The sequence below is a fragment of the Rhinatrema bivittatum genome, chromosome 4 (assembly GCF_901001135.1).
Source record: "Rhinatrema bivittatum chromosome 4, aRhiBiv1.1, whole genome shotgun sequence".
In the NCBI taxonomy this organism is placed as follows: domain Eukaryota; kingdom Metazoa; phylum Chordata; class Amphibia; order Gymnophiona; family Rhinatrematidae; genus Rhinatrema; species Rhinatrema bivittatum.
In genome coordinates, this window is record NC_042618.1 from 341,567,746 (window position 1) to 341,593,818 (window position 26,073).

The window sequence follows — 26,073 nt, forward strand, 5'->3', positions numbered from 1 at the left end:
ACATTCAGGAAGTGTGAGAATTACCCCATTGGATGAAAGGATCCCATATTTTGGAATATGTTAGTAGTCTGTTGTATCGGGTAGCAGTAGTATGTTCCAGTAATTGCGTGGATCGCAGACGTTTGACCAGTTTAGAAATTGGAGGGATATCAGAGCTCTTCCACAAACAAGCAAGTTCTAGGCGGGCAGCAATGCACATCTGCTGACAAAGCCATTGTTGGGGGCCCGACAGCTCTGTAATCGGGTCATCCAGTAACATGGAATAGGGTGTAATAAGAATATTTGTCCCCAACACACTATTACTCCAGTCCCCGAGCCCAGCACCATGCGAAGATGGAGACCGGTGGCAATGCTTCCTGGATTTCCCACAGTGCTCGGCCTGTTCTTTCCCTGGCGCTGAGGAGGAAGGAGGCAATCCAGACTTCGAGTACGTCGAGACCGATGAAGGTCGAACCCCAGCACCCCATTCCACCAAAAGCCCCGGCGGAGGAGTGGACAACCAAGGCTTGGAGTCCATAGGTTTACTGCAACCTGTCTGAGTCGAGTCCCTCGATGCCGATGTCAAGGGTTTCGATTTCTTTGACCTGAACAGCTTCCCAGATGATCCCTCTGGGGATCATCTGGTTGCAAAAACAACACTCCTGAATGTCGTGCTATGCCCCCAGGCAAATGATATACATATCGTGTGGATCCGTGAGGGACACAGTCTGAGAGCACTGTGGGCACTGACGAAAATCAGACGACATCACAGAAAAACAACCCAGCAAGTGGTCAATGACTGGCGGATCCCGAAGGAAAACAAGCTGGGAATCAACCACACAGAACGAAGAAACTTAGCGCACTACCTCACTAAGCAAGCCGAGGGAAGGAAGACAGATCCGATGCAAGAAAACCATTGCAGAAACGACCGGGAAAAGCTTTCCAAAAATAACTGAGCACGAGTTCTACCACTGCAAGATGACAGCTCCGCAGAAGAGACTGAAGAGGATACGTGGACAGTGGCATGCTGGGCATGCTCAGTGTGCCAGTCAAAGTTTCTAGAAACTTTGACATAAGTTTTCCGTGCCGGGCTCCTTCCAATGATGTCACCCCATGTGAGGATTATCATCCTGCTTGTCCTAGGAGAAACTCAGTTTGTGGCAAAGTGTCAACATGGAAAACTTCTAAAGAATTCTGGCAGGGAAAGTAGAAGGCCAAATGTGATTGAGTTGGGTTACCTGGTGTGACATCTTTAAGAAAGCAATAACAACTGCTTACTTACTAAAATACTTGCTAAAAAATATATTTAGAGGATCAAATTCAAACAGGAAGTTCCATGCAGAACTAATGGAGCCTACTTTCCACAATGTGGACATATATGTGGATCAAAAAACAAATACTCCTGTTGGGATACCCATGAACCACCTCCTGACATTTATTGAAAATTTGGTGTGGATAGCACACCATACACAAAAGTGATTGGAGGGGCAGGGCCACAGACACACAGATGTAGTGATCTAATCCAGGGGTCCCCAACCACCGGTCCGCGGACCAGGACCGGGCCGTTGGGGGTTTTTTGCCGGTCCACCGCACCACCAAGCACAGGCAGTGTGTCGCGTGCTCCTGGTCTCTCCCCCTGCTCTTCCTTCCCTGCTGCCATTGCCGCCGGGCTAACAGCACGTTCAAGCCCAATGGGAACGGCAGCGGTGTTAGAAGAAGCTGTGGATCCCGCGGCTGGCCTTTTCTTCTTCCTGCGCCTGCCCCCCCCCCGTGACCCAGAACAGGAAGTGATACGTGGTGCGCGGGAAGGAGAAAGAGCAGTGCCACGTGGAAAAGTAGCATCGACGGCAGCAGCATCGGTCCCCAAGCAATCGAAGCAGCCGGTAATCGGGAAAGGAGACAGCAGCATGAGCCTTCCGCGGCCGATGGGATTCTTCTTTCTTGGCCTGCGGGGGCTGGAGGAAGAGGAGGAGACTGCTGCAGCTACCATTTGTGCTTGGGGGGGGGGGAGAGGAAGTGACTGAGAGAAAGAGAGAGAAGCAGCCAGCCTGCCTGTGTGTGATTGAGAGCATGTGTGTGATTGAGAGAAACTGGTCAGAGAGCTGATGTGTGTGTGTATATGTGAGAGTCAATGAAAGTGATTGCTCAGGGAGATGACTGATGTGTATATGAGAGTGTGAGACATTAGTCAGGGAGGTGACTGATGTGTATGTGTGTGAGAGAGAAAAAGCATGGAAGTGAGAAATCTGGGTATGTGAGAAAGCATGGGCGTAAGAAGCCTGGTGTTGTGTGTGTGTGTGAGAGAGAGAGAAAGAAAGCATGGGAGTGAGAAGCCTGATTATGTGAGAGAGAGCATGGGAGTGGGAAGCCTGTGTGTGTGTGTGTGTGTGTGCATGCATGCATGAGAGAGAGAGACTGGTTGGTAAGGTGACGGTGTGTGTGAGAGAAAGAGACTGGTGTGTGGAATATGAGAGAAAGAATGTGATTATGGGAATGAGAAGCCTGTGCATGTGAAGAGAGTGAGCATGGGAGTAAAAAACCTGGGTGTGTGTGAGACCCAGCATGGGAGGGAGAAACCTGTATATCTGAAAGAGAACATGGGAGTGGGAAGCCTGTGTGTGTGTGTGTGTGTATATGCATGAATGAGAGAGATCAGGTGACTGGTGTGTGTGTGTGTGTGAGAGAGAGAAAGAAAGTGATTATGGGAATGAGAAGCCTGTGCATGTGAAAAGTGAGCATGGGAGTGAGAAACCTGTGAGTGTGTGTGTGTGTGTGTGTGTGTGTGTGAGAGAGACACAGCTTGGGAGTGAGAAGCCTGTATATCTGAAAGACAACATGGGAGTGGGAAGTCTTTGTGTATGTGTGTGAGAGAAAGAAAGTGATTATGGGAATGAGAAGCCTGTGCATGTGGAGAGAACAAGCATGGGAGTGAGAGACTGGTGAGTGTGTGTGTGTGAGGCAGAGAAAGTGATTATGAGAGTGAGAAACCCATATATGTAAGTAGAACACGGGAATGGGAAGCCTGTGTGTGTGTATGGCATGAGAGAAACTGTTCAGGAAGGTGACTGGTGTGTGTGTGCCAAAGACTGTTATGTTATGTTACACTGATCTACCCCTGTTCGATGTAAACCGACCTGATATGGTATTTAACCTTGAAGGTCGGTATAGAAAAATGTTAAATAAATAAATAAATAAAGACTGTTTGGGAGATGAATGGTGTATGAGAGACAGAAACTGGTCATGGGGGCATGACTGGTATGGTGTGTGTGTGAGAGACATGGGCACTAAGGAAGAGGACCAAGAGTACAGAGCTTAGCTTCTACTGCTGCTTCTGGTGTGTGCTATGGCCTGCATGGAAGAGGAGTAGGAGAGCTGCTGGAGGGGGTAAGTAAAGGTGGCTTTTTAAGTTTATTTTTCTTGATTGACTGCCATTTTAATTATTTTAATATTATGTGATGTGTCTGCTTTTTTAAAATATTTTATTGGTGTTTGGAGAATTTGTAATAGTTTTTATGAGTTTTTAATTGTTGGATGTTATTCTGTTCATAGCTGTTTTGAAACATTTATTCTGCTTATTAGTATAGTTTTACAATTATTTCTGTGTGGGGATCTATAGCTGCTTGCTAGTTCTGTTTTCCTAATAAGAGGTGTATTGGTTTTTAGGACCTGATTTAATATTTGTAGTGTTGCCTTTTCATAGATAGGGTTGCACCTGTTTGAGTGTATTCCATAATACAGGTGTAACTGTGTGCGGATTAGTTTATGTGCATTACTACAGATCCTGGGAGTATGTTAGGTCGGTTCTGTGTCTGTTACCGAGATGAGATATTTTACTAGCATGTAAGCGTTTGTATCAGTCTTATTTGTTGTGTTTTCTCAAGAGGACATGCATTGGTGGTAAACTGCTGTCTTTTCATAAGTAGGGCTATTGAGCCTGTTACAGTTTTGGCTGCAGTGCAACCGCCTCACCACCAGGGGTCCCTCTAGTGCTGGCTTTCCGGACAGGCCCAGTCCATCTTATCTGTCCACTCTGTGCTCTGGGTGTGTCCTTATAACCCTGCCTGCCAGTTGCCTCGGGGCTTCGGCATCGAGCTCACCTGGGCTCCCTGCTCTAGCCTTGCGCGGCCTTCGGGCCTTTCCTTGCCTTGCCCTGCGCGGCCTTCGGGCCTTTCCTTGCCTTGCCCTGCGCGGCCTTCGGGCCTTTCCTTGCCTTGCCTTGCCTTGCGCGGCCTTCGGGCCTCCTTCCTCGTTGTTCTCACCTGGCCTACGGGCCTTCTGACCTGCTTGCTCTGCTTACGGTGTGCGGCCTACGGGCCTTCTGTGTGTGTGTGGCCTATGGGCCTTCTGTGTGTGTGTGGCCTACGGGCCTTCTGACCTGCCCTGCTCTGCTTATGGTGTGTGGCCTACGGGCCTTCTGTCTGTGTGTGTGGAGCCTACGGGCCTTCTGACCTGCCTTGCCCCGCTTATGGTGTGTGGCCTACGGGCCTTCTGTGTGTGTGTGGCCTACGGGCCTTCTGACCTGCCTTGCCCCGCTTATGGTGTGTGGCCTACGGGCCTTCTGTGTGTGTGTGGCCTACGGGCCTTCTGACCTGCCTTGCCCTGCTTACTGTGCCCTGACCCAGCCTGAACTTAGACTCTGCTCATTGTCGCCTGCCCTGACCCAGCCTGAACTTAGACTCTGCTCATTGCCGCCTGCCCTGACCCCGCCTGAACTTAGACTCTGCTCATTGCCGCCTGCCCTGACCCAGCCTGAACTTAGACTCTGCTCATTGCCGCCTGCCCTGACCCAGCCTGAACTTAGACTCTGCTCCTTGCCGCCTGCTCTGACCCAGCCTGAATTAGACACTGTTTCTAGCTTCCTGTCTCTCTCCACCTGGAGCCACCCTGCTGGGTGGTGTTCACGCCTCCTGACCGGAGCCCAAGCGTAACAGAGCCTGGAAGTAGAAGGAGTTTGAGTTGCTGTTACTGAGATGACACCAGAACCAGAATATCATTTTTGTAGGGTGAGTTGTATGGGGAATGTCATAATTCTGCTTTACATCCATTATTGGGGGTCAGGGGGGTTCCTGTGGATGCAAACTGTACTTTTACATCTAGCCCCGTGACGATCATGGGTCAGTGTGTCATGCATGTGAGAACCTATGGTGAGTTGAGTCACATTCACATTATAAATGTCATAATTAAATGATAAGTATGCACTAAAATCCAACCCCCTCTATAACCCCGCCCCCATATGACTAAAGCCCCGCCCATGCCCCACCCTGCCGGGCCATGGAAAAATGGTCTTGCTTGAAGCCGGTCCCTGGTGCAAAAAAGGTTGGGGACCACTGATCTAATCAACCATTGTAGAATCAAATTGTAAGGTAACACACTTTGAACTCTTCTGGAAAAGAGTGATATCAATAAAACAATGATGATGATAAGTCTCCTCCCCTTCGGAAAATAAGTCTAAAAGGCCTCCAATGTAGTTGGATTTTTCCACTTGACACCCATGTCTCTCCTCATGCATTATGGGGTATACATTCCTATTGATTAAACAGCAAGGAGGCGGCGAAAAGTCTAGGGATATTGCACATGGACTCTGCAAAAATAAAGGAAGTAACTAGGATACCCTGGGCAGCAGCAAAAGTGACAAGGAAGAGACAAACACTCTACAATTGAGAATGAAAATTTCAAATGAACTATATGCAGACATTTTCTGAATTTGAAAGGGAAGGGGGAGGATAAGGAAATATATTGTTTTAGGATGTCTCTCTAGAAAGCACTGCTACTTTAAACAACCAGATCAATGTCCCATTAAGGCTGCTAGAACCACTGCAAGTGAAGATCTCAGCTACAACTCTGACTGCTTCAGGTCAAAGCTGCTTGTTATGTAAAGGGAGAAACTAAAAACCTGAGACAATCTTCCTCCCACCATATTCTGCACTTCCAACAGCAGCAGTAGCAGCAACAGAGACCAACAAAGCCTCAATGGGGACAAAGGCTTTTTCTGTAGGAAAACAATATACTTTGACATCACAATGAGTGAATTCTGAGTTCCAGTCATAGGCTTTCAGCCGTGTAATAAATAAAGCATTCAGATGATCACAATATTTGACACAAGTTTCTGAACACAATATTTAATGTCTATAAGAAGTCTAATAATGCAAGCCTTTGAAGAAAGGGAAGAATGTTTAAAAAAAGGAGGTAGGGTGCTAGTTGTGGGTATAACCTTTTGAAACCTGGTGTGGTTTTGTTTTGTTTTTTTTTAGACGGGTATTCTTGGGGCCAGCCTGACAGTCTAGTGACAGTGCTGCACCTGTCTCCAGAAACTTGCACATGCCATTACTCAGAGTACTGAACAGTCAACCATCAGAGCCCATGGGAAAGAGGGCAAGCCACCAATTGCATAACAGTAACACCTACTAGCCAGGCTTAGGATATATGTCTACCAGGGTTAGACAACGCCAGTCCTGTAGTAGTGCCTCAAATAAGTCTGATTTTCAAGATATCCACAATAAATATGCATGAAGTATATTTGCATGCATTGTGACCCTTGTATGTAAATCTCTCTCATAAATATTCATTGCAGATACCTGGAAAACCATATCCCATTTGTGGCACTCGAATATCGGGATCTGCCTACCCATGTTCCAGAGGAATCTATGGTGCCTGACCCCCTGGCCAAGGATGGTTGTCGCAGTGGTTGGTTATAGAGGGAAGGGAATATCGAAATGACAGAAATACCTTTAATTTAAAAAATACATTTTTAAAAAGGGATGTTCTTACTGGTAGTGGCATCCTTGACAAAGAGGCTGACCATATGGCTCAGAGGCGGCTTCCTCTTGGTAATGGATGAGAGTTTGCCCACAATGGTTTCCTTCACCATCTCGTCACTCGGCAGGCGGTAAAATACCAGGTAATTCTCCTGCTTGAACAATTCTTTGGCACCCGGAGTGAAGCCTGAAACAAGAAACCCCAGGAAAAAGTTCTTCATGGAGGGAGTTTGGAGAATAAGATCTCCATGCATGACTACGTAATTTTCTAAGGAATTCTGTAACATATTTTTCACTTAGCAACTGTAGGGTAGGAAGTGTCGATACATGGAACAAACACTGGGTTTAATGCATTTTACTTCCAGGCTATAAGGCAAATAAAGGTAACATTTTCGAAGTGGATGTAGTCATTCTATAGTCACCGTACTTATGAAAGTCTGTTCTCAGTCCTTCCACATCTGGTCGTCTTTTTTTTTTAATACTCTGTTTTCGAAATTCGCAGCACACCATAGTCTAATATGAATGCCATAACCCAGGAAAATCATCACATACTGCAAGGGACATCACCAATAAGGTACAGCAGGAAAGTCAGAAGCACCTCCTACCTGCAGTTTGACCCTGGCCTTTACATACCTATTAACCTGGCAAGCTCACAGAGCCCCCAAGGCACATGAACCGGCATCACGGCACTGTGGGTCTCTTGGAGAGCGATGTTGCACAGGTGGTCAGAGAAGCGGCAAAGGGACTCCGTCACACTCGCATTGCACAGGTTCAGGAGCACATTCAGACCCAGGGGCTTCAAGGAGGTCAGGTGCAGCTGCCAGTTGGAGTCATCAAACTGAATGCTGGATGGATTCTGCTGGTCCTGAGATAAGCTAAGCATCTCCAAATGATAGTCACACACGTAATCTTCAGCCTCACATGCCAGAACGTCTCCCTCAGTGTATGCCTAACCAGCAGTGCAATAAATGCAAAACAATTTAGAAACAAGCAAGACTAACCGCAGAAGACAGTAACAAGAAGCTCAGTGCGACAGGCAGGTAAGGGAGTGCCAGAGGCAAAGTGTGCAAGTCGTAGAAAAAGCGCATCAAAGTGATACTGCCAATCAGTAAGTTTGGAACAGTCAAACATCAGGAGATACAAGCAGAATAGAAAAGTCTGGCACTACAAGGTAGAGCGCAGAAAATCTGCAGGAGGTATAAGCAGCATATAAGGGCCCGGCACTTGTCTGCAGGAAGGACGAGTAGAGTATGAAAGTCTGGCATTTCGAAGAAGAGAGCAGAAAACTTGCAGATAGTGTATCCAAGTCTTGTACTGCCAGATAGAGAACAGAAAACCTACCAGAAATACGGGCAACATATAAGGCCTGGCCCTGTCAGGCAGGAAGCACAGAAGATGTAGGTGGAAGGAATCACAATTCAATGAAACTGCCTTAAAATAGATCCCCAAGAAAACAAGTACAAACCAGAAAAATCCATAAATATATGGATATTAGTCCCTTAGATAACAAATGTACAATTCCCATTATCTGGCACAAGGAAGCAGTGATTCACATTAACCCCACGGATAGCAGAATTGCTTACCTGTAACAGATGTTCTCCGAAGACAGTAGGATGTTAGTCCTCACACTTGGGTGACATCATCAGATGCAGCCTCGATGCAGAAAACGTATGTCAGTTTCTAAAACTTTGACTAGGCACACCGAGCATACCCAACATGCCCTATACCACGCATCTACGTGGGGTCCCTCTTCAGTCTCGTAACATAGAATCAGGATTAAAAAATAAAAAACAAGAGAAACCCAACTCTGTGGGGTGGCGGGCGGGTTTTGTGAGGACTAACATCTTATCCTGCTGTCCTCAAAGAAAGGAAAATTGGTTCTTACCTGTAAGTCCAGACAAGTGGGTTTTGTATCCCTACCAGCAGATGGAGGCAGAGAATAAAAACTTTTCTGGCTCTGCTACATAACCAAGAGTGCCACCTGCAGTCCCTTCGTATTGACCTGTACCCAAGCCAAGATGTCCAGTTCAAAAACAATTCCCCCAACTGGGATGAACAGAGACTCAAAAGTTGAAGTCCCCTCTCTTATAACAAGGGTAATTAATTTCTAACCCCAAACTGATAAATATATGTACAATCATCATAAGTCTGAATTTATAGAAAAACTGCATAAGTAACATCCAGAAACTAAGAAGGTCTTTTGAAACAATCAAGGAGCCGGGCTTCCGGACTGATTTGTGGTATTTCAGGAATGAAAATTAGCAGGTAAGAACCAATTTTCCTTTCTTGTTCATACCTCAGATCAGTCCAGACACGTGGAATGTACCTAAGCCCCTCTACACTGGGTGGGAACGCAAAAGACCTGTGCGCAACACACTCTCCCCAAAACTACCCTTCTGGCACACAAACATACAGACAGTAATGTTTGGTAAAAGTGTGTAGTGAAAACCAAGTCACCGATCAATAAATCTCATTTGCCTTGGTGTGAATGGGGCCTGGGAAAGAAAACTGGCAGGACGAATAACAGGCTAAGATGGAAATCCATCACCACCTTAGGTTGCGTACACAAAACCACCCTGGCATGATAAAACTTAGTAACTTATCCACCTTATTCTAAGGCCTGGAGCTCGCTGAACCTGCGTACTGAAGTGAATGCCACAAAAAATATGACCTTCCAGGTCTAGTACGTCAGGTCACAAGAGCGTAGCGGCTCAAAAGGAGCTTTTATAAGCTGAGCTAACTCCACACTGAGGTCCCAAGACACTGCAGGAGGCCTTAGGGGAGGCTTCAATAAAGCAGGCCCCACATAAAATGTACAAATATAGGGTGTACAGAGATGGGTTTTCAAGTCAGCCTCCAATAGGTGTAGAAAGTAACTAAGTAGTTTTTGTGTGAAGCAGAATGGATCTAAGGCCTTCTGCTCACACACACAGAAAACCTCCTCCACTTCAGTCCATAGGTCTTTCTAGTGGAAGGCTTTCTAGAAGCCAGCAGGACTCGAGGCACATATTCTGAAAGATCAAGCAACTGCAGAATCAACCTCTCAGGGCTGAAAGTAGGGATGCCGCAGTCTTCCCTGATCCTGCGTGACGAGATCTGGGAAAGTCCCCAGACTGATCGTTTTCCAGATGGAAAACTCCTGCAGGAGTGGAAACCACACCTGTCTTGGCTAATGAGGGGCTATGAGGATCATAGTCCCTCTGTCTTCATGAAGCTTCAAGAGAGTTTTCGCCACTAAGGGATTCAGACGATAAGCATATAAAAGACCCTTGTCCCAATGACAGGCAAGGGTGTCCGAGCCTGGTTTGTCATCTTCTGTTGCAGGGGGATACGAACAGATCTACATCTGGCCCCCCCAGAGGCAGAATATCCGATTCTCTACCCCCTGGTCCAGGGACCACTTAATGGGTCTGAAGGCTTGACTCAGCCTGTCTGCTACCATGTTCTCCATCCTGGCCAGGTACAGGGCCCTGAGCACCATCCTGTGGGACAGGGCCGACGACCAGATGTGACTGCTTCCTGACACAGGAAGTACGATCCTGTGCCTCCTTGCTTGATGACATACCACATGGTTACTTGGTTTTCAGTCTGGATGAGGACAACTTTGTTGGACAGCCGATCTCTGAAAACTCATAGTGTGTAACTGATCGTCCTGAGCTCCAGAAAGCTGATTTGACAAGAACATTCCTGAGCGGCCACAGGCCCTAGGTGCCGAGCCCATCTACATGAGCTCCCCACCACAGGGTAAATGCATCCATGGTTAGCACAATTTGAGTGGTGAGACTCCGAAAGGAAATCCCCTGTTCCAGATTGGAAAGTACCTGCCACCAGAACAATGAGTCCCTAAGGGATGGGGTGACTCGGATGCAATCCTGGAGGCTCTGAGTGGCCTGACACTATTGTGACATCAGGGTCCATTGGGCTCTGAGCATGTGTTAAAGTTCCAAGGGAGTGACATGGACAATTGCAGCCATATAGCTCAACAGCCTCAACATATGTCAGGCTGACACCAGCTGGCTCTGTTGAACCTCTTCTACAATGGTCACCAAGGCAACGGCCCTCTGGCGAGGCAGGAGGCCTTGGCCTGAGCCGTGTCTAGCAGGGCTCCTTTGAAGTCCAACAGAGGTGAAATAGGACTTTGGGTAGTTGAGAATGAACCCTAGTGACACCAACACCCGAACGGTCAAGCGCATGGACCCGACAGCTCTTGCCTGACCCGTGCTCTTGACCAGCCAATCATCCAGGTATGGGAAAACATGCACTCCCATTCTGTGGAGGTGCGCCGCCACCACAGCCAGGCATTTTGTGAAGATATGTGGAGCAAACACGAGCCCAAATGGCAACACCCAGTACTGGAAGTGCTGATTTCCCACCATGAATCGGAGATACTTCCTGTGACCAGGGAAGATTTCGATATAGGTGTATGTGTCCTTTAGGTTAAGGGAGCATAGCCAGTTCCCTTTTTGCAAAAGGAGGATCAAAGTTCTCAGGGGAACCATCTTGAACTTTTCTATTTTTAGAAACTTGTTCAAGGCCCATAGGTCTAGGATGGATTGGAGTCCTCCTGTTCTTTTTGGAATCAGGAAGTACCTAGAGTAGAATCCCCGCCCTCTTTGCCCTGGTGGTATGGGCTTGATCGATCTGGCCATTAAGAGGGAGGAGAGCTCCATTATAAGTACCTCATGATTGGCTACCAGACCCCAATAAGGGAACAGACGGCAATTTGGTGGGACACCCAATAGATTCAATTGGCACCCCTGACAGATGATGGACAGAACCCATTGGTCCGAGGTTACACTGGGCCACTGGTTCGCAAAGAACCGCAGTCTGCCCCCGACCAAAAGGTCCATCACCCCAGTTACAGGCGACTGGCTTATGCTCCCTCCTCAGTCAAAACCTCGTCCGCGGAGTGGACTGAGGAGAGGGCTGGGGGCCTGGGGGTTCTCTGCTGCTTGGGACGGCTGCAGGTGCCCTGATGGTATGGACAGGAGTGAGGAGGCAGAGGATAGTACTTCCTTTCACGAAAGAAAGACTTCCTTGGCCCTGGTCTCGCCAGCCTCCTGGATGAGGAAAACAGGTCCAGAGTACTGGCGAAGAGTTGTTGTAGGGTTTCGTGGTGGTCCCGGAGTTGGGCTACAGTATCCTTCACTCTGTCTCCGAAGAGTTTCTCTCCAATACACAGCACATCTGGTTGGAGATCTGAGGCCCGCAGCCATGCCATTCTGCGGGTGCCGATTCCTGCTGCAGAGACTGTCAATGCTGTCTCTAAAACATCGTAGATCACACAGACCTCATGTTTCCCACACTCCAGAGCGACATAAGGGTGTCTTGCTGCTAAGGCAGCTGCTCAGTCACCTCCTCCATCTACTTCCAGATGTCCCACAAGTATTGGATCATGTAGAGCTGATAGGCAGCAATCTAGGCAATAAGCATGGTACCCTGGAACTCCTTCCTCCCAATAGCGTCTATCGCTCTGTGGTCCTTTCCCTGGGGGTGCCAAGGAATGGGTCCAAGAGCGCTTGATCCGCTTGAGAGCGGATTCGACCACCACCGACTAGTGTGGCAGCTGACACTTAATGAATTTGGCAGCCTTCTGGACGAGGTAGACCCGATCCGCCTTCTTATTGACAGGAGGCACTATGAGGGGGTGTTCCCATATCCTCAGCATCAACTCATTAAGGATCTAGTGTACCAAGACCACCACAATCTCCTTAGGAGGCTCCATGAACTGGAGGATCTTAAGCATTTTGTACCTGCCATCCTCCTCTGTCATCACCCTCACAAATCCTGCGAAGGTTAAGTCTTCAGGCAGGGACTTCCTTCGCTCATCTGGAAGAGAAGGGTCTGACAGAAGATCATCAGAGTCCTCAGAGGACTACGTCCGATCATCCCCCCCAGGGGTCATAAGGACACTCATTCTCACTGTATGCTTTAGGGGTGTTATGACTGTCGCTGCCCGACATCTCCACTCTGCCCTCCTTACCTCTTTGGCGACTCCTCCCGCGTTTGATGGACGTTTGGCTGCCACGGCGTCTGCCTGCCGTCCTCTCCAGTGTGCCTGGTCCTGCTTGGGCGCTACATCCTGCCATGTTGTTCAGCTGCCATAGGACACGCGCGCCGCGCGGCCCTGCTTCTTAGTCCTTCTTGGTGCGAACCTCAGGGGCGTCCCCCTATGATGACATCACGCATCCCGGATACAAAAGCCTACTCTGTTGCTAGCTATTCGCCTTAGCAAGGGGGTGAAGGGACTCCTTACGGATGGGATTCGCTCTCCGTACCTAGCTACTCTGCCTCTCCTTAATTGGACTTACTCTATCGGGGTACCCGCAAATTGGGAGCCTCTCTCTTTTTTTTCAGGTCGCTGTCTGGAACTGGTACTCGCTCCTCGAGGGCCCATGTTCCCGGACTCGCTGCCTGAGCTCACTTCTGCTTGGAAGAACCCGCTGCCTACACCATCACTGAGTTACCATCTATATTCTCTCAGAGCTGTTCTCTGGAACCATGTACTCGCTCCTCGAGGGCCTGCCTCTATTCTAGCTTCTGTGTTACCTTCCGGGAGAGACCGCTGTGTGAGTAATCAACCAACGAGGCTCTATACCAGAACCCTGTGTATGCTCCACTGTACTCACTATCTCAGTTTCTCTCCACTACAGCACAGCTATTGAGGGATCGCTGTTCCAGTGTCCTGAGGGACTACAAGCCCAGACGGGCTTTATATCTACTCACTACTGCCACCTCTGGTGGCTTCTCAACTCTGTTTAATAAAAGATAATTCTGTGTTGTGTGTCCTAAAGCTAAGCCTGACCTGTGGCCCCTCTCGGGACTTCCCCCCGTGGGCGTAGTCATCTGCCACAGTGTCCAAGGGTCCACCCAAAACCTTATAAACAATAACAAGGGGACAGGGCACTAGGTGCTTGGCCTTCGGCCGGAGGTGCAGGCACTGGTAAAACTGGACAGTGTGTTATAGGCCTCAGCGGAGCTTTCTTCTCAGATGAACCGTACTGATAGAAGGAAGCCTCGGTGCCGCCCCAGGAACCGGTGCCAGCTGGGTTGGTTATGCACCGATGAGCACGTTGAGCTTCTCCAGCAGTGCTAGGATGATGGGCAGCACCAGCTCCAGTCAGTGCCTTTGGTGCTACAGGCCCGATGCCCTGCAATGCCCGATCCATCGCCAACTGCACTAGATGCAACAGCTCCTCCTCAAACTTTGCCCATACCAACAACTACTGAGAGGAAAGAGAGATGGCCAGATCTCCTTTGGACTAGATGCTTCAGCTCCTCCTCAAACTTTGCCAGTGCCAACACCTACTGGGAGGAAGGAGGGATGGCCAGATCTTCTTTGGCACCAAGATCAGTGGAGACCGTTGCTGACCCCTGGCTCCAACAGAGGATGGACTCTCCTCGCCGTGGGGTCACTGCAGCAAAAGCCGGTGCATCCCCGCGCCCGTCTCTGTGCATCAACGGGGACTGGTGCCGATGCTCCTTAGGCTTCCCTCAATGCTCAGCTCGGTCTTTCCCTGGTGCGAAGGCTCAAGATGATAAACACGGCGAGCGGCCTGGAGGAGATCAACAACAGTCGGTCTCCGGAGTCCCTATCTGCTGATGGCACCGACGAAACTGACGGTCCCGCCAGTGTTGATGGTGCGGTGTGATGGGGCAAAAAAAAAAAAAAAATGGCCACAGTCAAAAGTGACGGCAGCGGGTAGCGATGGCTAGCAGGTCCCGAGGCACCACCACCATGGGGGAGGGGAAATCAATTTAGAAAGGAAAATTACCCAAACCACCGAAAACCCTGATTAGAGACATTATGGGAAGGCACCAAGAGGAACCCAGCGATGGAATAGAGAGGAAAAAATGCAAATAGAATAAAGTTTTTCACAAGGATAAAAACAGCCAAAGTGAGCTCAATCACACTGCGAAACTTACAACTCCGTGGAAGAGGCTGAAGAATGACCCCGTGTGGACGTGTGCATAGGGCATGCTCTGTGTGCCTAGTCAAAGTTCTAGAAACAACGACATAAGTTTTCCACATCGGGGCTCCAGCTGATGATGTAATCTGTGTGTGAGAAGTACCATCTGCTTCTCTTTGTAGAATCTAAGAGACATGATTTTGCAGTGCACAATGCTGCAAGGGGGGAGTGCTTGTAGCTGAGGGAAACACACTGATCACCTGTATCCTGTTTTATGACTTACCTGAGCTTGTCCCTCCTCCTCTCCCCCTTCAGTGTCCTTACTGAAGCTCACATTGGACCCAGAGGCATGCTTGCTTCTGCTGCTACTGGTTTTGCGGTACACATGCACATCAGATGATTTTGGCGTATCGCTAGACCACTCGCTTCTCTCCTGCTCACTAATAACTTGAATGGCATCTGTCACTGGCCCAGAGAGCAAAGCATCCCTCTCATGGGGCTGTAAAAGCAACACAAAGATGCATTTCCAGTATCTCAACTGCCCTGCAAGTGAGGCAACAGAAAGTCAGTGGACAGGCTATAAACACCAAACTGAACTAATCCTTGCTAGCCAACTTTCGATGACCATGTGGTTTGTAAACTTCAAAGCCATTTCTGCTGTTCAATTCAAAAAATGAAGAAAAAGGTGTTTGGCTGACATAAATAAATGACTAAATAAATATACAAAAAAAAGTTACAAGAACAAGCAGTACCCTTGCCACCCTCCCACTGCAGGAATTTATGCAGCATTCACCCTCCAGGAGTACTGAAAGAGCACTCTCTTACCCCAACATAATACAAGAGAAGTTTTGTAGTCCACATTGCTGCATCAAACGCAGGTCTTCATTAAGGACAAAACGTATGGCTCCAACAATAGCTTTTGTATGAATGGTTACAAACAAATTAAGGCATTTAATTTAAAAACAAATTGAAATTCCTATACAAATATTTTGATTATTTCCTTTTCTTCCAGTCCTATATTGTTGCTGGACCCAAGGCAGCATGGATTCACCAGGGGAGGGTCATGTCAGACAAATCAGATATTTTTTTTTTCATTGGGTGATTACAGAATTGGATCGAGGAAGAGCGCTCGATGTGATCTACTTGGATTTCAGCAAAGCTTTTGATACAGTCTCACATAGGAGGCTTGTGAATAAAATGAGAAGCTTGGAAGTGATGGCTAGAAGACAGGGTGTAATGTTAAATGGAACCTATTCAGAGAACCTATTCAGAGAACAGAGTGTAATGGTAAATGGAGCCTATTCAGAGAACAGAGTGTAATGGTAAATGGAGCCTATTCAGAGAACCTATTCAGAGAACAGTGTTAAGTGGAATGCCACAGGTTTCGGTTTTCGGATTGGTTCTGTTCAAGATCTTTCTGAGCGACATTGTGGAAGGGATAGAAGGTAAAATTTGTCTACTTGCAAATAATACTAAGATCTGCAATAGAGTGGAATGCCTGAAGGAGTAGAGAGAAAGAAAAGAGATTTAAGAAAGCTGGAAGAGTGGTTGAAGATTTGGCAGCTGGGATTCAATGCCAAGAAGTACAGAGTCAAGCATCTGGATTGCAGTAATCCAAAAGAGCTGTATGTGATGGGGGGGGGGGGGGGGTGAAAGATTGATGTGCACAGACCAAGTGAGGGATCTTGGAGTAATAGTGTCTAGAAATATGAAGATGGTGAAGCAATTTGACAAGGCGATAGCTAAAGCCAGAAGAATGTGGTAGGCCTGATTGACAAACTGAAGAGTAGTAAATCACCTGGACCGGATGGTATACACTCCAGAGTTCTGAAGGAACTAAAAAATGACATTTCAGACCTATTAGTAAAAATTTGTAACATATCATTAAAATCATCCATTGTACCTGAAGACTGGAGGATAGAAAATGTAATCCCAATATTTAAAAAGGGCTCCAGGGGCGATCCGGGAAACTACAAACCGGTTATCCTGACTTCAGTGCCAGGAAAAATAGTGGAAAGTGTTCTAAACATCAGAAACACAGAACATATAGAAAGACATGGTTTAATGGAACAAAGTCAGCATGGCTTTACCCAGGGCAAGTCTTGCCTCACAAATCTGCTTCATTTTTTTGAAGGAGTTAATAAACATGTGGATAAAGGTGAACCGGTAGATGTAGTGATAAATTGCAGGAAGACCTTGTGAGACGGAAAATTGGGCATCCAAATGGCAGATGAAATTTAATGTGGATAAGTGCAAGGTGATGCATACAGGGAAAAATAACCCATGCTATAATTACACAATATTGGGTTCCATATTAGGTGCTACAACCCAAGAAAGAAATCTAGATGTCATAGTGGATAACACATTGAAATCGTCGGTTCAGTGTGCTGCGGCAGTCAAAAAAGCAAACAGAATGTTGGGAATTATTAGAAAGGGACTGGTGAGTAAAACGGAAAATGTCATAATGCCTCTGTATCGTTCCATGGTGAGACCGCACCTTGAATACTGTGTACAATTCTGGTCGCCGCATCTCAGAGTTCTTATGGCCTGGATTGGCCACTGTTGGAAACAGGATGCTGGGCTTGATGGACCCTTGGTCTGACCCAGTATGGCATTTTCTTATGTTCTTATAATGCTGGGCTGCATAGAGAGCAATAACCAGTAAGAAAAAGGAGGTGATAATGCCCTTGTACAGGTTCTAAGTGAGGCCTCTCTTGGAATAATGTGTTCAGTTCTGGTGTCCATATCTCAAAAGAGACAAAGACAGGATGGAGGCAGTCCAGAGAAGAGCGACCAAAATGGTGTAGGGTCTATATGAGAAAACCTATGAGGAGAGGCTGAAGGATCTGAATATATACACCCTGGAAGAGAGAAGGTGTAGTGGAGATATGATACAGACTTTCAGATACCTGAAATGTTAATGAGGCACATTTGATAAATTGTATCCACTGGAGAGAAATCAGTAGAATTAGGGGTTACAAAATGAAACTCCAGGGAGGATGACTCAGAACCAATGTCAGGAAATATTTCTTCACGGAGAGTGTGATGGGTGCCTGGAATGCCCTTCTGGAGGTGGTGGTGAAGACTAAAACAGTGAAAGAAATCAAACGGGCAAGGGATAAACTCTGTGGATCCCTAGAGGCTAGAGGATGGAAATGAAGAAAAGAATGCATGGTGTGGCAATTACTACCCTTAACCGATAAGCCTTCATTCTGTTGGTGCAACTCCATCATGGCTCTCTGCTGCAAAGGCAGTGGGAAAAGGGGAACTGGATTGAACAGAAACCAAAGAGGGCCCTGAATTTTTTTTTTTTTTGCAAATTATTTTTTATTGCTTCAACCACTGTTTTACATCAACACTACTACTACAATTAACTTACATTACAACTGTGCAGATGAACAAGCCTTTTTACAAAATATTCAACCCATGATCCATTGTCCGCCCCCTTCCCCCCACACCCCAATACAACAAAAGACAGCTTATAAAATGTCTTCTATATATGTTATGGACTACAAGGAAAGAGCAACCCACATCCACCCAACTCTCCACAAAATCCAGCAAGAGGGATCAAAACAAGGTGATCTCAAGGTGTTACAGATTTCCAAGACACAAAAGGGGACCAAATACGTTCAAATTTCACAATAGAGCGTCTCTTTATCGTAGTTGTTTATCAGCTGAGCAAATTAACATCTAATTGTTTAATAACCTCCGTCATGGCTGGTACCATTGTCCCTTTCCACTTGTATGCTAATTCACATCTTGCAGTCATCAAAATTTGTTGTCCTGTTGGACATCAGGTATATTCAGAAGGGCACACTCGTAACCAGATTAATAAAAGAATAAGTGTCTTCCCAAATTTTTATTATCGCAGGGCACTCTCACCGTAGATGAAAATAAGATCTTATTGCCCTGCATCCTCTCCAGGAAAGCCTTATGAATGATTTCGGGAGTTAAATACCATCTCACCAAAACTTTATAGCTATTTTCTGTTATACTGGAAAATATTGAGCTTATATTATAAAGAAAAGCCATTTCCCATTCATTCTCAGATATCTCTGATCCCAAATCTCTTTCCCATGCTTTCATATAATACTGGTTCAGTATTAAGCAACCCATACATTTTTTTTTATATTTGTCCCTTTATTTTATCCACATTAGCACAGAGGCACTCAAAATGAGATTTTCCCCAAACACAGATGATCTTTGATTCCTCTAGACCTCAAAAAATGACTAACTTGAAATATAAAAAGTAATCTAGTCCCCTAAAATGGTACTTCTTGTTCAATGCCTCATAAGAAGAAACATCATTTGATCCCCAGTCTGGGAAACTGATAAGCATGGGGGTAACCTGCATGGTGCAGCAGATGCTACCATAAGCTTGCTGTGCCATCATTTCTATGTTTCTGTGTTTCTATGTATTTATACTATGGACTCAACATCTGATCCTATTACTTTCCATAATGCACAAGTTGTGCTGTATAGCTTAGTTAAGTGTGCAAGCCTCCCTCTCATCATCTCCTGGGTAATAACAAGTCTACCATAAGCTTGTTCCTTCTTTACAGAAGATATTGCACATGGAAGAAAGAGAAGAAGAAAGTATCTTGGAGATCTCCTCACCTCCTCATCCATCTCCGCATGGCAGAAGGATCTCATGGATAGGTCGTCCGTCAGGTCTTCGTGGCTATCATGGGGCGGTTCCACTTTCCCACTGAAGAACAGAACAGTCTCTGGGCTGGGATTAGGCCAGGATAAAATCCCCTGCTTGTCCACACAGCAAAGCACCTAAATGCATAACAACAAATCCCAACATCAACAAGGCATGGCATACTCAGAAAGGTTCAAAAACATAGAAAGAAAAAATTAAAACTTACTCATATATTCATAAACCATCAACACATAAAAAGAAAGTTATCAAAATAAACCAAAAAGGAATTATAGAATTGTTTACAAAAATAATTTACAAAGTCTTTATTATATCACAAAAGACACATAAAATATCACTTAATCTAATAATATATAGATACAATCATGTATTCATATTGTTTCAATGCTGGAAGTGCCAACCCCATACTCCTATAATAAAAACCTTACTAAAGTCTACACACATACACATTCACTCATAGCATCCCTCAACAAACCTCTAAAAATAAAAACCACATAAAAATGAGAGTAGTAAAGGATGCCAGAAAATGCTGGGATGAATGAAAGGCAGCCACAGCCTTTAAGAAGACAGAATTATTTTCCATTTCTTCAACACTTTTCAAACTTGCTGGTAAACGACAGAATCTATAACTATTTCTTCCTTGCTCCTTCTAATGTGGCTCAGTCCCTCATATCTGGCGTACCAACTCCCGACAAAAAATTCTTTGTTTCACCCCCACATTCAGGACTATTTAAACAATAACAAATATCATTATTCAGAGGTTTGTTGAGGGATACTATAAGTGAATGTGTATGTGTGTGGACTTTACTGAGGTTTTTATTATAGGGGGATGGGGTTGGCACTTCCAGCATTGTAACAATATGAATACATGATTGTATCTATATATCATTAGATTACGTGATATTTTATGTGTCTTTTATGATATAATAAAGACTTTGTAAATTATTTTTGTAAACAATTTTATAATTCCTTTTTGGTTTATTTTGATACTCAGAAAGGTTTCCAGCTGGCAGAATCACTTGTTTCTGTTCCAAAAATAATAAAAACTAAAATACTTAAATATATCAACTGGTTAATTCTGAGAATTGAAGGGTCCATGACACGCTCATCCAAGTTCTCTGAGGGCATTACACTACCACATGTAAACAATGAATTTAGCACAAATAGCAGAAAAGTAGATTTAAGGTTTTCAAAAACAAGGAGCATGAACATAAAAAAGCACAAAAACCAAGGAATAAAACATTAATAGAAAAAAAGGAAAGAAAACTAGAAAGAAGACTAAACGATAAGGCAACAGAGTCAATAAGCAGGCAATGTAATGAGCACAACAAGTAAAAGATCAAAGCCCATCTTCTCTGCTAGTATAAAAGGCTCCCAGACAGAAACAGACTTGAATCACCGTACTAAAGAATCTAAAGCAGTCCCAAGAGCCAGAAACAGATCTGCCATTCAGCATGACTAGAATGTTCAAACTAACCCAGCTCGTATCCAAATGAATGCAGGCGTATCCAATGAATATTCCTAGAGGATATCCTGGAAAGCAAACCTTGTGAGACCGTCAAATACCAGAGCCGAAAAGTCCTGATCCTAACCCAGATTCTGCCAGTTCATTCCGACTAAGCCCTTTGCTTTGCTGTTTTCTTAGACAGCTTCTCAAAGAAAACTGCAGCCAGCTAATTAATTTGCACATTGCAAAGAATGTTCTGTCTGGGCATTTTCTAGAAGGCGGGGGGGAAGGCAAGTCTCGGCCTACCAGGTTCCATGTTCTAGATTATGGAGGTACATAGCATGGCCACAGCATTTCATAATTATTCTAGGAGAACGTATTGCTCATGAAAAGTGCAAATCAAAAGCACTGGAAGCAGTCAGCCATCCATTCATTCATCCTGCTGAGTAATTTCAAGCAGTCTGCAACACTTTGAATCCGTCTATTATGAACTCCCATCTTTCAGTGTTCTGGAGTTTGTTGTCCTCCTCTGGTCAATGATAACATACAGGGCAAATAAGAAAATTATTCCTTACCTGCTAATTTTCATTCCTGTAGTACCATGGATCAGTCCAGACTCTGGGTTATGTCCCCCGTCCAGCAGATGAAGTCAGACAAAGCTTCGGAGGGTGCTGCCTCATAAACCAGTGCACCTTCTGTAAGTCTTCAGTATAGAGAATATCAGAGCAATAAGACAGAGGATGGATCAAGATAACCAACCACACATGACGATGAATAAAATATATAGAACCGATAACAAAGAACTGGGATCAAAAAGTGAACTTGCAAAAAAGAACTGTGTAACAGCCCCTTAAACGGAGAGGCTAACACCAGATTAGATGAAACAAAGTAGCAAAGTCAGAGGAAAGTTGAGCAGTAAACCCCAATCCCCAGAATCCTTAGGGAGGGCGTCTGGACTGATCCATGGTACTACAGGAACGAAAATTAGCAGGTAAGGAATAATTTTCTTTTCCCTGTACGTACCAGGATCAGTCCAGACGGTGGGATGTACCAAAGCTTCCCTACATAGGGTGGGCCCTTGATAGCCCTGCTCGAATGAGTCTGTCGCCAAAGTAACCGGAAGTCGGCAACTGGAGATGCAAGCAGTAGTGCCTTGCAAATGTATGCAATGATTTCCAGGTCACCGCACGGCAGATCTCCTGGGAGGAGACAGACTGGCTTTCCGCCCAGGACGCCGCCTGAGAACGAAGAGAATGTGCCTTGACGCCCAGAGGGCGTTATCGACCCGCCCCTATATACGCTGTCACGATAGCCTCTTTGAGCCATCGAGCGATCGTTGTCTTCGTAGCCTTTCTTTGGGCCAGACCAAAGAACAAACAAATGGTCCAACAGACAAAAATCATTGGTGACCTCCAGGTAACTGATCAGTATGCGCTTAACATCAAGTTTGCGGAGATCCCGTGGATCGTTGGCAGAGAAGGACGGAAGTTCCACCGTCTGATTCAGATGAAATGGAGAGACTACCTTGGGCAGGAACGAGGGAACTGTGCGCAAGGAGACCCCAGAGTCCGTGAAACGGAGGTAAGACTCCCTGCAGGACAGCGCTTGGAGTTCAGAGACCCGGCAGGCAGAACAAATGGCCACCAGAAAGACAGTCTTGAGGGTGAGGTCTTTGAGAGTGGAGGCGCGCATAGGTTCGAAGGGAGGGCCGCCCAAAATCCTGAGAACTAAGTTGAGGTTCCAGGAGGGACAAGGGGCCTGAACCGGGGGCCTCAGGTGTTTCACCCCTTTGAGGAACCGGACGATGTCAGCATGAGAGGAAAGCGGAAGCTCTTTCTGGAGGTGGACCAGGGATCCAAGAGCAGAAACTTGGACCCTCAGGGAGTTGTAAGCGAGGCCCTTCTCCAGAACCTCCTGAAGGAATGCAAGGATCTGAGGCACGGAAGCCGATCGCGGCTGTGCGGCCTGAGAAGCGCACCAGGATTCGAAGACCTTCCAGACTCGTACATAAGCGATGGAGGTTGATGTCTTCCTAGCCTTGAGGAGAGTAGAGACTACGGCCTCCGGGTATCCACGGCGTCTAAGTCTCCACCTTTCAAAAGCCAGGCCGCAAGACAGAAGCGATCTGCCTGGTCAAAAAATACTGGACCTTGATGCAGTAGGCGCGGCAGGTGGCCAAGGCATACAGGGCCGTCCACTGTGAGGTTGATCAGATCCGCGAACCAAGGATGGTGTGGACATTCCGGTGCCACCAGGATCACCAGACCTTGGTGGGCCTCTAGACTCCGGAGAACCTTGCCCACTAGTGGCCACGGGGGGGAACACATAGAGTAGGAGGTGACGTGGCCAAGGAAGGACCAGCGCATCCATGCCTTCTGTGCCGTGCTCCCTTCTGCGACTGAAGAATCGCGGTGCCTTGGTGTTGTGAAAAGTGGCCATGAGATCCAGGCGAGGGGTCCCCCAATGATGAATGAGGAGCTGCATCGCCTCCTTGGAGAGTTCCCACTCCCCGGGATCTAAACGTTGTCGACTCAAGAAGTCCGCCTGAATGTTGTCCACGCCCGCAATGGGAGAGACTGCAAGAGAGGTGGACATCCGCCCACGACATCAACTGGTCCGTTTCCATCGAGACATGACGACTTTTCGTGCCCCCCTTGGTGGTTGATGTATGCTACCGTGGTCGCATTGTCCGAGAGGATCCTGACCGCCCGATGCTGCACGAGGGGAAGAAAACATTCCAGTGCCAAACGTACTGCTCTCGTTTCCAGGCGATTGATTGGTCACACTGCTTGAGACTTTGTCCACTGCCCCTGTACTGAACTCGTCTGGCACACTGCCCCCCCAGCCGGACAGGCTGGCATCCGTGGTGACCACCACACAGTCTGGAATTTCCAGGGGCATTCCCTGCACCAAGTGGACCTGGTCTAGCCACCAAAGCAGGCTGTCTCTGGCGAGCTGGGGGAGTGTGAGGATGAGCTGGTACTCCTGCGACACCAGTTTCCATCGAGAGAGTAACGCTCTCTGTAATGGGCGCATGTGCACAAATGCCCAGGGTACAAGATCGATAGTGGATGCCATGGATCCCAGGACCTGTAGGTAATCCCAGGCTGTGGGAAAGGGGAGACAAGAGAAGCGCTGAACCTGCCCCCAGAGCAACTGGGCCCGATCCAGTCGCAGGAAGACCTTGCCCATCGCCGTGTCGAAGCGCGCACCCAGGAAATCCAAAGACTGTGACGGAATAAGACTGCTCTTGGCGAAGTTGACAACCCAACCGAGGGATTGAAGAAGCTGCACCACCCGGGTGACTGCTGTGTGACCCTGTGTCAGTGTCTTTGCTCGGATGAGCCAGTCGTCCAGATATGGGTGAACTAGAATCCCCTCGCGTCGGACAGCTGCCGCCACGACCACCATTACCCTTCGTAAATGTTCGGGGGGCGGTCGCCAGGCCAAACGGGAGGCTTGGAATTGGAAATGCTGACCCAGAATCTTAAAGCGGAGGAAACGCTGATGTGCTTTGAGGATGGGGATGTGAAGATAAGCCTCCGTCAGGTCCAAGGAGGCAAGAAATTCCCCCTGATGCACTGCAGCGATCACTGAGCATAAAGTCTCCATCCAGAAATGAAGGACCTTGAGGGACTTGTTGACCACCTTGAGATCCAAGATTGGACGGAAGGATCCCTCCTTCTTGGGGACCACAAAGTAGATCGAATAGTGGCCTGAACCCACCTCCTTGGGAGGTACTGGAAGGATGGCCCCGAGAGCTAGAAGTCTGTCGAGAGCCTGCCGTACAATGAGCTGCTTTTGAGGTGGTCCGCAGGGAGAGAAGAGAAATCTGTCTCTTGGGGGTCGAGCAAAATCCAATGCGTAGCCGTGTCTTAGGATGTCTAGTACCCACTGATCCGACGTGATCCGGACCCACTCCTCGTAGAAAAGAGAGATTCGTCCCCCGATCCTGGGGGTCGGGGAGTGGGTCAGTCTGGCATAATTGAGAGGACTTGGAGGAAGCCCCTAGGGCCACCCCATCCCTAGTTGGTCTACGGCCTTGAAAGGAACGAGTCCAAGACTGAGATCTGGAAGAGGACGTCCGAGGCATCGTCTGTCTAGTGGTGCGGAAGCGGCGTTGCCTGCGAAACCGACTTCTGGAGGGATTAAACGATCTCGAGGTTCATGGTCAATCCTCCGGGAGGCGATGTACCGCATTCTCACAGAGTGACTTGATGATCTGGTCCAAATCATCCCTGAAGAGGAATTTCCCTTTAAAAGGAAGAGATCCCAACTGTGACTTGGATGAGGAATCTGCCGACCAGTTGCGGAGCCAGAGGATATGTTGCGCCGAGACTGCTGAGACCATTGACCTGGCTAGAACTCGGAGTAGGTCATACAGGGCATCCGCTCCATAGGCTATGACTGCCTCCAGACAGTCTGCCTGTCTTGCTTCCTCTGGCGGTAGGTCCTGAGAGGTAAGGAGTTGCTGTACCCAGCGAAGCTCTGCTCTTTGCGCAAGCAAGCTATAGATGGCCACTCGGACTCCCAGTGTGGAAACCTCAAATACCCTTTTGAGGTAGACTTCCAGCTTCCTGTCCTGCAGGTCCTGCAGGGCCGTGCCTCCCGTGACCGGAATAGTCGTAAGCTTTGTGACAGCTGAGACTGTGGAGTCAACATTCGGAACATTAAGAAGATCTAAGAAGTCCTCAGGGAGAGGGTACAGTTTATCCATCGCCCTGCTGACCTTCAGTGAGGCTTCAGGCGCATCCCATTCTCTAGCCAACAGTTGCAGGAAGGTAGGATAGGCCCTGGTCGGAGGGCGGAGACCCGCCAGCACTGGGTCCCCCTTCTTCCCTGAGGTAGTGGGTCCCGGCGGATCCAGGGGAGCCTCGATGCCCAGCTCTTAAAGGATATGTGGAATGAGAGCGTCCAACTCGTCCCTCTGAAAGATATGTAGCACCCTAGGGTCGTCCCCTTCCATCTGGGCAGCGAGCAGAGGTTCATCCAGGCCAAGCAGGGGATCATCCAGTCCAGGATCTGGGGCCGAGTCAAACCCCCCCCCCCCCCCCGCAGGGGGAAGAGCGAGACGCACCCGGGAGGTCCCCTGAGGGGCCCCCGGTGCCCCCCCCTCTGGGCCCTAGGCTCCCTGGAGGGCTCCCTCGGGAGGAGTATCAGCTGCCTTGGGAACCTTGGGAGGCGGGGGCTCTGTTGCGGAATCCTGAGGCTGGGCCATTCTTGCCAAATAAGCATTGTGCATAAGTAACACATAGTCCATAGTAAACGGGGGCGGGCCCGAGGGGGGGCAAGGCAGAAAGTTTCCCAGGCTGTAAATGG

At 47.5% G+C, this 26,073-nt stretch overlaps 1 protein-coding gene across 15 annotated transcripts in view; it reads right to left on the reverse strand.

The window, feature by feature from the left end:
- The window catches only part of TMEM94 (transmembrane protein 94), a 272,670-nt gene that overhangs the window by 73,322 nt on the left and 173,275 nt on the right, over window positions 1-26,073 (reverse strand). For all 15 annotated transcript variants that reach the window (XR_003856541.1, XM_029600531.1, XM_029600535.1 and 12 more), the window contains 4 exons: window positions 19,262-19,426; window positions 14,928-15,143; window positions 7,368-7,683; window positions 6,748-6,921 (listed from right to left, as the gene is read on the reverse strand). Coding sequence is in view for 14 of the 15 variants with exons in the window: in XM_029600531.1 (XP_029456391.1) it covers window positions 6,748-6,921; window positions 7,368-7,683; window positions 14,928-15,143; window positions 19,262-19,426 (871 nt within the window). In the remaining variant the exon portion in view is untranslated. The remainder of the gene's footprint in view (window positions 1-6,747; window positions 6,922-7,367; window positions 7,684-14,927; window positions 15,144-19,261; window positions 19,427-26,073) is intronic.